The following is a 10,967-nucleotide window of genomic DNA, read 5'->3' as shown; positions in this document are numbered from 1 at the left end:
CTCAGCAGTGTGGGGGCCCTGCTCCTCAGTGATAGATTTTATTCTCTGGCTCTGAAAGACTCTTTCTGTCTCTAATATATTTGATTTTATTAATTGTTTTAAATTTTAGATGGCAGGACCTGGAGCTGCTCCTGGACATCACCTGGGAGCTGGTGAAGGGATGTGTGATGCTCCAGCAGCAGGAAGGAGCACAGTCCAGCAGCCAGGTCCTTAACATGGATTTCACTTTCTCATTAGGAGAACTGCATAACCCAGGTGGGTGGGGATCCTCTGGTGTGCCCCAGGGTGGTGTGGGCAGGGCCCTGGGAGGGACAGGGATGTGCAGGTGGGGGTGCTCCTGGGATGCACCAGAGAGTAGCAACAGCCCAGTGCACATTGCTGGGCTTTGGCTGCAGAGCAGGATGTTCACCTCCCCACACAGACCTGCACATTTGCCCTGGTTTCAGCCAGGACAGGGTGAAACTTTTTCCCAGCAGCCATGAGAGGCAGAGCCTGGAGCCATGTGGGTGGTTCCAGGTTGTTATTCCATACCATGCACTTCACTGCCAGGGTGGGAAGGTGGCAGTGAGGGACTCCCCCTCCCTGGGGGAGAATGACATTCTCTTTTGGTGGGGGAAAGTGTGGTGTGGTTGGGAAGAGCTGTTGGGTATTGTGGTTCTCCATGTAAATAAATAATGCCTTATACCTCATGTTATTACATATTGTTGCTACTTCTGGTTGTTTTCTTATCTCATAGCTGTTTCCAGTAAATTGTTCTTAACTCACAATTTGCACCTTTTGTGCCCCCAATTCTCAATCCCATCTCCTCCCTAGACCAGGAAGGTGGAGAGGAAGGGGGCAGTAAGAGGCATCTGGTTTGGGGGAGTCTTGGTGGAGACACTGAATTGGGGAATATAATTTCTAAACCACAGCAACCTTCCATCTCATCACACAGACCTGCACATTTTATCTCAGTGCTGCATTGCAACAAACAGAGCAACAATTCAGGGAGAATGCTTGATCCACTGACCTCAGGCCAGACCTTGATGGGAGGACATGGATTCTCCATAAGGGTTTTGAGAATGTTTGCTGGGTGCCAAGATAAATCTTTCATTTAGAGCTGAAAACTATTAATAACTAGACAGCACTGAATTCATTCCTGTTCTAAACAGTCCTGATCCAGATGGGCTGGGAATCCCTCAATACAGGAACTACAAGGCAGAAGGCATAGCCAGAGTGGTTTGTAGGGAAGGCCTCCAGAACCCTGAGTGTGTGCAGTAGGTGTATCTGTGATTATGTGATTAAACCCTGTTTGTACCTGATCCTGCCCCCGCAGGGAGTGTCCAATTAAGTGGCAGGATGTGCCTGAGTTGCCAGAGTGGAACCCCAAAGGGCTGGGCTCTGTTTTGTTTGTGAGGTTCTTTCAGTGCAGCAGTGTCTGCCCACAGATGAACATTTCATGAGCAAGATTAATATCAGCATTCTCTCCCTTGATCACTTGACTTTGTAACCTCACCGTGCTATTAGCCTGGCTTCTTGGAGGTAATCCTTAAATAAGTGCCTGGTTTAATGACCTTAAATACATTCTCTGCTTTTAAATCTTAGATTATTTGTTCATCCAACTGTTTTAATCCTGCTCCTGCAAGCCTGGACTTCACTACCTGCCCTATTTTTTTGTTCTCTCCAAGCCCACATTGCAGGGGCTGCTCCCATCCCTGCTCACTTTAAATATTGCTTCAGCCCAGGCTCTTTCAGTGCTGCTTTCCTGCCTTTCCTGCTGCTCTGCGGTACCAAACCTCCACCTGCCATTTGTCAAAGCTGAAAGAGCTTCTCTGGCAAGTACAGTTGTTTTTCATTTAGAATTCAAAGCCCCCCTGAGGAACTCACCCACTGGGCTGTGCCTCTCTGTTTTGGGGTGCTGTGTCTGTGCTGGACAGTGCCCCTGTCTCAAATGATCCCAGACTTTGGTACCTGAACCTGTAACCAGTTCAGTTTGTTACCTGGAAGTAAACTGTCCCTAGCCTACACATTTTGTCTTCTCCACACTAACTTTTGGTTTAGATACTGAAAAATATCTTGTCTTGCCCTGCTAGAGGAATTGGTCTCTCTTTTAGGGCAATAATTGGCTTTTTTTGGGAGGTATTCACCTGGAGAAGAGAAGGCTCCAGGGAGACCTTAGAGTTCCTTCCAGCACCTAAAGGGGCTCCAGGAGATCTGGAGAGGGACTTTGGACAAGGGCTGGAATGCCACGATGAGGGGGAATGGCTTCCCACTGCCAGAGGGCAGGGATGGGTGGGATACTGGGGAGAAATTCCTTCCTGTGAAGGTGGGGAGGCCCTGGCACAGGTTGCCCAGAGCAGCTGTGGCTGCCCCTGGATCCCTGGAAGTGTCACAGGCCAGGCTGGATGGGGCTTGGAGCAGCCTGGGATAGTGGAAGGTGTCCCTGCCCATGACAGGGGTGAAAACAAGATCAGCTTTAAGGTCCTTTCCAACCCAAGCAATTTAGTGATTCCTTTAGTGTGGGTAACCAAAATAACTCATTAAGCCAGCTCTCTCTTGCTGTGCAGCTTCCCCTCCCTTCTGCTCAGGCAGCAGCACCAGGGCCCAGCTCATTCCTATTCCCAGAGCTGGGACATTCACATCTGTACTGACTGTGACCATGGCACCTGGCAGAGGTGCAGTGGGTGAGTGTGGCAAGCAGGGCACATCCTGTAGGGCTTTGGGCTGGGGCAGAGTTACAGCTCTCCACAGCACCTGTTTGGAATCTGTGCTGAGAACAGCACTGATCCCACAGGGATGATTTAGCTCCTACTGAGTCAGGAGCTGTTCTGCCCCCTCACCCTGACCCACCAGTGTTGGGCCAGGGGTGCACAAGGAGCTGGGGGGACACAGCCAGGACAGCTGTGGTTCCTTACTGACCACAGGAATATCGCAGACCATGTGATGCCATGCTCAGCCCTGAAACAGAGGATAGGGAGATGGTGGGGTCTGGCCAGGCTTAGGGCAGTTGGTGATGAGCGATTACTTTCTTGTATCACTTTTCTTGGTTTCTATTTTCCTCTCTTTGTTAGTTTTCTCCCCTTATATTTTTAAAAAATTCTTTTTCATTATTTACCTGTCTTCAGGTAAACCCACCAGTTTTCTCACTTTCACCTTCCACTTCCCCTGCCATTACAAATGGGGGGCTATGTTGGTGCTTAGCTGCCAGCTGGGACTAAACCACAGTACATCCACAGTCCAGACTCCTCCATCTGTGATGGCCAGGAAGCAGAGGCTGGGGGAAGTGTCACAGACCTGAGTTGGTTCTTGCTACCCAAAGTGCACACAGGGTGGTTGTACTGAGAATCCTGTGGAGTGCTGAGCATTAAAGCAGGTAGGAACAGAAACTGCTCAGTCCACTGGCTCAGATTTGAGACCCTCTGGAAATTCATGGTGACACTGATGGATTAGAGCAGGGCACCAGGACAGAGCTGAGCATTCATGCCCCCATTAGCCCTGAGGAGCTGAAGCACTGTAGGCACTGACCTGGCTGGAGAGCTCCAGGTGGTCCAGTGCTCTGCCCAGGGGTGCATGGACAAGGCAGAGGTGCTCTGCAGTGCACTGCACTTCAACCAGTGCACCCAGTCCTGCAGTGGCCTTGTGGTGCAGCTGCACGTGGAACAGCCTCTTCTCACTGACCTCTGTGCCAAGACCAGTTTAGCTGGATCAGCAGCACAAACTAATTGTCTGTGAAAGCAGGGAGGGGGTGCCAAGGAGTGAGCCAGAGGGTCCCAGTGAACTGCACTTTAAGTTGTGCTGCCCTGAGTTTGTGCAGCACTGGGCACTGTGGGATCACCTCTCCCAAAATCAGGAGCTGTGTCTTGGGTACCATCCAGCTACACACAAGACATTCCCTTTTGGTGCCAGCATACTGGGATCCCAACAGAAACCCCCATATCCTAGCAGGGGCCTTGAGGAAAGGGATGGAACCAGATCCCCCTGAGCAGTGCTAGCATCATGAGGGCTGTGGAGTGCTGGCACCAGAGCCAGGCTGGGACACCTGTGGCTGCAGCAGGGACTGAGCTGATGAGGGCACAGAGCCCCCAGATCGCTGCTGAGGCACAGCTACAGCGCTCACACTTGGGTGTTCCTCCTCAAGGGAGATCCCTCCCTCTGGAGCCTGAAGCTGCCCCTTTCTCCAAGCACCCTTTTTGGGTTCTATTTGGCAGGTCCTGGCCTTTCTTGGTGCCAGCCCCTTGGACATGCCATGGCCTGGCAGAGAGAACCAAGTCCTCCAAGAGAACAGGAAAGAATGAGGCAACAAATTCTAGAAGCCATGTCCTCACGTTCCACTGCCAGATATTCCAAATTACCAGCGATTGTGCAACGAGCTGTGCTCTGGCTGTTTGCCATGGACAGCATTCCAGGCAGCGCAGAGCCAGCTCCTTCGGGAGGGGAAGGATACCTGTGCTGACACGGCTTTGCTCATTTTCCCTTGCTCTCAGGGCATCTCTTCCAGCTGGGCTGGAACAATGGCACAGGGTACTCCGGGCAGCAAGCAGATGGAGCGCTCTCCCTCTGCACGCACAGCGATTACAGCAACTGTCAGCTTCCCGCAGGGAACCGAGAGCCTCTGCAAGATAAGGAACATGAAAGGGGGAGCGGAGCCCAGCTGAGCATACACACACCCTGCTGCTTCCCCAGCGAGGAGAGGCGGGGACAAACACACCCACGAGGGAATGCTCCCAGCGCAGCTCTGCCCCAAGGACACTCGGATCCCATCAACGCAAATTACCCCGAAAGGTTTGTGAAGGACAGAGCCGCCGGCAGCTCTGCCCTGTCCTGCCACACTCAGCCGGGGCTCTGATACACGCGGCTCTGGCCCTCTGCTTCGGCCTCCTGGGCGGCTGCTGTGGCAGCACATGCCCCACTGCATTTCTGGGCTCTGCATTTCTGTCCGGCTGCATTTCTGGGCTCCAAACCTGCCCCAGGCTGTCCCGCCCAGCTCAGCCCACACGGCTGACAGGCAGGCGCCCTTCCCTCCCTGGCAGGGTTTTCTCCAGGCAGAAGCTGTATATGACTAGCTGATGTCTCTGTTCATGTCTTAAGCCCCCAGAAAATGGCTCTGGGATGCTCAAGGGACAGATCCTCCCCCCAGGTGCTCCCACCCCTGCAGCTCTCCTGGAGTTCTATGTGCACTTCAAAAGCCAAACTGCAGCAACCATTGGGATGGACTGTGCCATGCTCCATTCAGTTTTAGAAAAGATGCAAGAAACACTTTTTCCAGAGCTGCTTCCCCCTCTCAGAGGATGGAAGTGTTATCTCAGCAACCCTGGAACCTGCTCACTCTTCCTCAGGGGTCACATGAAGGGAGCCAAGCACTCGATTTTCACTGTGTAAGATTGGGTCATTTTCAGGTGCAGGGGCACTCCAAAGCACACTCCTGTGAAAATTGCCTTCTCTCCCCCATGCAGCCCCACAGGCTCACCTGGATTGCTGGGCTGCCACCTCCCTCTTCTCTGTACTGAGGGGCCCAGCTGTGCTCATACCAAAGCTGCACTGGAGGGACCTGGCTGCCTCACAACTCAGCACTCAAGTATTTATGCTGAAATGCATAAAAGTGTTGGTTGAAAGAGAACAAAGCTGGCTTTGATAAAAGCCCTCATGCTCTCTCTGCATTTTTATGGCCAGTTCCACTCATCTGCTGTGGTTTCCTTTTGTGTCCCCAGGCAGCTTCAAAATACTTGGTGGGTTTTTGGCAAAATACTTGGTGGTTTAGTGTTTCTTTGATTCTGGAGTTTGGCCTGTATTAACCTGACTCTGTGGGAGGCAGGGACGCTTTCCCTGCACCAGTTGTCCAAGGACCCTGAAGCTATTTCATCTCAATTGTTTCCTTTCCTCCTACTTATGTTCCTGCCAGGGAGTGTAATGTCAGATATGTAAAATTACCTTCAGGGAAATGCATAACTCATTTCAGAAATCCCTGTTCTCCCATCCAGGTCCCTGCAGAACTGCCTGTGCTGATGGGGCAGTCCCTGCTCACAGAGAGGTTCAGGGAATGCAGCAAGATGAGCTGTGCAGGACAGGGAACACCACAACCACCTCCCTGGCCAAGCTGGCCCTGCTTTCATCAGCCACAGCTCTTCTCTGAACTCTGCTGAGCCATTCCCTTCCACACCTGCAGGCAGCAGGTCCCACAGACACACTGCAGGTGCTGCAGAGATCCCACTTCATCCCTGCTGGGTTCCTCTGTGAGGCCTCAGCTGGATGGGAGAGCCCTAGGACACAGCAGGGAGCAAACAGCAACGTTCTCCAAGCTACTGCTTCAAAGTCCACATTGTCACCATTGCCCTGCTGAAGATTCCCAGTCAGAGGGGAGGAATCAAGGAGAGGCCTCAGGTCCTGGCAGGCCCAGGCACCCAGGCTTTTGCTGACTTGCAGAGCTTGGGAAAGAGGGAGCCTTGAATCCCAGCCCCTGCTCCATGCACCACTTACCTGGTTCAGTGAAATGTAACTCATTTAGGGAAGGAAGAGTGTGATTGTGACCTCTGTGCAAGGCATGAGTTGTGGCAGCTCCCCAGGACAGCTCAGCTGATCTCACAGCCTGCAGCTGCCAAAAAGGAGGAATGGCCTCCATCCTGCCATTGCCCCTGGAGCCGATCACGGGCTGCATGTGTCAACCCAGCAGCCAAGAAAGGAAGCTTTAGCCCAAGTTATCAAACTGAACATACAAAGGGCTCAGCAGCTGCTCCAGTGGGAGGTTTGGGTGGGAATGGGAGCAGAGAGGTGAAGCTACAGGAGGTGCCAATGCCAGAACCAGACCACAGCTCTGGGCTGTGAACCCATCCCAGTACCAGAGCCAGACTGGAGCAAGGTCTGCTTTCAACCATCCTGAGCACATTTAGGGCATATAAACACTGACCCAAACAAACCAGGCATGCAGGCACTAGAGATCCTGCCAAATCCACACCGGGAAGCAATTAGACAAAATTGTTATTATTTGCCCCCTTGAACCTTGCTGGAGGGATTGGCTGGAGCAAAGGAGGCAAGTTTGTTACTGTTCCGAGGCACTGCTACATCTTAACACAGGATGGTCTCAGGAGTCAAATCTATGCAGACATTAAATAGAAGAATCCATTTTCAAATTAATATAAAGTCATCTACATGTGGAAATAAGGATTTCTCTACTGTCTTGGTATTGATAGAGAAAGAGGGGCTGCAAGGTGAGGCTTCCTAGGTACCATGTAAGTGCTTTCCATGCCTTAGGGTTGTCTACCCTTATTTTCTAGGAGTTAGTGCAGGCAACTGGAAAAGTTTTTCAGCATGCTGGAAAAAAAGCAGTGAAAATATTTGTGAGTCTATGTGAATTTTTATTAGCTCTCATTGACACAGGAACGGTGCAGCTTCAGCAGATCCCAGACCTGGTGATGTGTCCAGTGGAGCAGCAGCTGCTCTTCCCCCAGGCCATGTCTGCTGACTGGGACACTCCTCCCCCACAGCTCCAGTGACGGCACAGTGGAGCTGCCTGAGCTCAAATCCCACACAGTGATGCTGCCTTCCCCCCACCTCCCTGAAATTCTCAGTCACCTCTGGGAACATGAATTGGCCCAGGTGCTGACTGAGAGCTGGGTTGCACAGCTGTCCCATCACCTGCCCCAGGTCCCTGTGCCACCAGCACTGCAGGGGTTTCTCGTGGCCTGTCCAAGCTGCAGGAACCCAGACCCTACCCGAGGCTGAATGACACCCAAGATCTCATGGTACAAAAGCTTCTTCCCAAGAATTCCCATCACACTGTTCATTTCTTAGCATTTCAAGCCTGTGTGATCCCATTTAAGAGCCAGCAGAAAGCACACCTGGATCCATGGAGGACTCAGCTCCCCTCTCCTGCTGCCATTCCAATGTGAAGGCTTTGACCTGAGCTCTCCCATCTCTCCAGGGGTGTTCTACTGACTGGGAAGGCTGCCACCACCCCCAGCTCCTCCCAGTGCCACCCACTACTCAGGAATCCACAGGTGCCATTTCTTGGAGGTCATTTACTCAGTGTTAGTCAAGCTGATTTCCACAGTCTGTTCTGCACAGTGGCTCCTTCAAAATGAGGTGTGAGCAGTACAGCATATTTAAGTAACACGAACTGTAACTGGGGTATTTCAGGTCAGAACACATATCCTAAGAGACAATAATCCAAATGAAAGTGTGAAATTACTGATGTGATCCCACCATTTTGCCATGCCTGTGCAGAACCCAAGTGAAACTCTCCTGTCCTTTGAGGCACATCTCCTTGGTGAACCTGTGCAGTCCTTGGGCTTAGGGCTAAGAGACAGGAAGGGCAGGAGGGAAAAAGCAGTTTCCATGACAAATGTCCATCTGACACATTTAGCAAGGACCCAGCACAGGATCTGCCTTCTGCTCCTCAGCCCTCAGCCCCCAGTTCTGCCTTTCTCCCTGCTTTGATAAATCCTGACTGCCCACAGCAGAGGTTCCTGACAGAGCAGCCCCAGAGCAGGCCACACATTGAGGCAGTGTCTCCAAATCATAGAAGTGCAGGTGCTCAAGCACTGCAGGAAGAAGGGACTTGTTTCTGCCCTTCCTGCTGTCAGGATGCCTCTTCTGGGAGACTCATCTGCAGCTCTGCCTGCCTTACAGAGCCCTGCCAGCAAAATTGTTTCATTAGAGGGGCAAGGGAAAGGTTCTTCCCACAGCCTTGGGGCAGCACCCTACATTCCACCTTGAGTTAGGTGGCACAAACAAGTCCATCACCCAGCACGGTGACAGCCACACCTTCCCAGCTGGGTTAGTACCCAAGTGCTCAGGAGCAGAGGACAGGGATGTGTTCCACAGAGAGGGACAGCACCAGGGAGCCCAAAGCCCCCCTGGAGAGCTCTTGTGTCACTCACACAGGGCTCAGCAATGGAGAATGAGCTGGGCCACGATTACCAGCAGTGATAAATGCAGGGAGAGCCACGGCTGCTGCAGCCTCCTTCCATCTTTAATCAGCTCTGTGCCCAGCTTTTAAAAGGCAGAAACCAAAACTGGTCACAATATCCCAGATCACTCTTACCACCAGCTTTTACAGAAGAGAAATTCCTTCCTGACATCACTGTTTTACACACACTCCTATGTTCTGACATGCTTCAGCACTGCCTGTCCAATGATTAAGGTGCTTTTCAGGCTGGAATCTCTTCACTCTTGCTGCCTGAAAGCTCCATGGTCTGGCACATTTTCTTTGTTTGCTGCTCTATCAGCTTATGCTGTCTGCACATTCTACCTGTGTGTTTGTTCCCAAGTACTCAGTTAATAGGACTGCACACATTAGTTGGAATGCCTTACACTCACTTCAGGTGCCACAGCTGTCAGGTGGGATGAGGTTTTGGAGAACATAAATGTTAGAGCTTGGGGCAGCAAACATTCCTTCTGAAAATCAACAGAAGATTGAGCCTTAAGCCCTGGAACTGCTGTGGCTGCAGGTCAGACAGTTTCAGCTGCCACGAGGACTCAGTGCAGCAGTCCTGTCAGTGCAGTGCCCTGTCCCAGTGCCCCCATTCACACGGTGTCACAGGGCCACCAGCACGAGAGACACCTCAGCCCCCTGGAGCAACAGCAGCCACCAGGGAAGTGGCAGAGCAGCCAGACTGGGGCTACGAGGCAAAGATGTCAGGGTGAGCTGTCCCTGCAGGGTACAGGGACCCTCCCACCACCAACACTCTTCCCGTGTGGGTGCAGTGAGGAGCCGGCTGTGCCCGGGCTGCGATTCCTGACGCTGCTCAGCCTGTGGATCTGGGAAACGGGGTGACAGTGGAGCCGTGGGTCGGTCACACCGGGGAGCAGGCAAGCTGCGGCCAGCCAGGCCGCGGGGCAGGCGGGCCGTGCTCGGTGGGGCTCGGGGCGCCCAGCCGCGGTCAGTCCAGGGCTGCCCGGCCCCCGCGGGGCTCTCGCGGCTCCCGAGGGCCGGGCCCGGCTCCCAGCCCGGGCCGGCGTCACTCGTGGGCCACGCGCTCCAGCGCCACGTAGAAGCTGTCCTTGTCGTCCAGGCAGTGCCAGCCGATGGGCCCCGCCTCGCAGTCGGCGCACACCAGGAACTTGACGTTGCCCACGTCGCGGGTGAACCCCACGTTCTCGAAGGAGAACATGTCGCGCACCAGCCAGTGCTCCCGCAGCACGTCCCCGCCGCCGCCCGCCGCCGCCGCCGCCGCCTTCTTCCTCATGGCGGGCAGGAGGAGCTGCGGAGACACGGGGCCGTCACCGCCCGGCCGGCACCGCCCGCCACCCCCCGAACCCCCCGGTACCTCACGGCGGGCGAAGGTGGCGGCGCCGGGCAGCAGCACCCGGGAGCCGCAGCGCTGGCACAGCACCGCCCGCAGGTTGCGGCCCTGCGCGCACACGAGCCCGGCCGAGCCCGGCGCGGCCGCGGGAGCGGCGGGGGCAGAGGCCGGAGGCGCCGCCGGCTCCATCTCCGCGCAGGGCGCCGCCATGGCGAGAGGCGGGGCCGATACAGTGACGTCATCAGAGCGCAGCGATGACGCCATCGCTGTGGCCCCGCCCCGCTGTGATGGCCCCGCCCCGCTGCCTGTGCCCGGGAGGGTCCGGGAGCGCCGGGCTGGGAATGGTGTACGGGAATATTGAACTGGGAATATTGTACTGGGAATGGTGTACGGGAATATTGTACTGGGAATATTGTACTGGGAATGATGTACTGGGAATATTGTACTGGGAATGGTGTACTGGGAATGAAGTACTGGGAATGGTGTACTGGGAATATTGTTCTGGGAATGGTGTACTGGGAATGGTGTACGGGAATATTGAACTGGGAATATTGTACTGGGAATGGTGTACGGGAATATTGTACTGGGAATATTGTACTGGGAATGGTGTACTGGGAATATTGTACTGGGAATATTGTACTGGGAATGGTGTACTGGGAATATTGAACTGGGAATATTGTTCTGGGAATGGTGTACTGGGAATGGTGTACGGGAATATTGTACTGGGAATGGTGTACTGGGAATGGTGTA

The 10,967-nt window shown here is 53.7% G+C and overlaps 1 protein-coding gene across 1 annotated transcript; it reads right to left on the bottom strand.

Annotated features, from left to right (window-relative positions):
* Positions 1-7,307: 7,307 nt before the first annotated feature.
* Positions 7,308-10,427, bottom strand: RABIF (RAB interacting factor). Its single transcript, XM_066565362.1, has 2 exons — positions 10,242-10,427; positions 7,308-10,175 (listed from the first exon to the last, which is right to left on the bottom strand). Exons 1-2 carry the CDS (start codon positions 10,425-10,427, stop codon positions 9,933-9,935), a joined length of 429 nt encoding a protein of 142 aa, XP_066421459.1. The 3' UTR covers positions 7,308-9,932.
* Between the last annotated feature and the right edge of the window lie 540 nt (positions 10,428-10,967).

This window comes from Molothrus aeneus, chromosome 24 (assembly GCF_037042795.1).
Source record: "Molothrus aeneus isolate 106 chromosome 24, BPBGC_Maene_1.0, whole genome shotgun sequence".
NCBI classification, from domain to species: Eukaryota; Metazoa; Chordata; class Aves; order Passeriformes; family Icteridae; genus Molothrus; species Molothrus aeneus.
This window is presented reverse-complemented; position numbering and strand designations above follow the sequence as displayed.

What these genes read in the sequence shown, in the direction of transcription:
- RABIF (XM_066565362.1), bottom strand. Translation starts at nt 10,427, where the DNA reads ATGGCGGCGCCCTGCGCGGAGATGGAGCCGGCGGCGCCTCCGGCCTCT. An exon ending in CCACCTTCGCCCGCCGTGAG is followed by an intron (nt 10,176 to 10,241) that starts GTACCGGGGGGT and finishes GTGTCTCCGCAG; the next exon opens with CTCCTCCTGCCCGCCATGAG.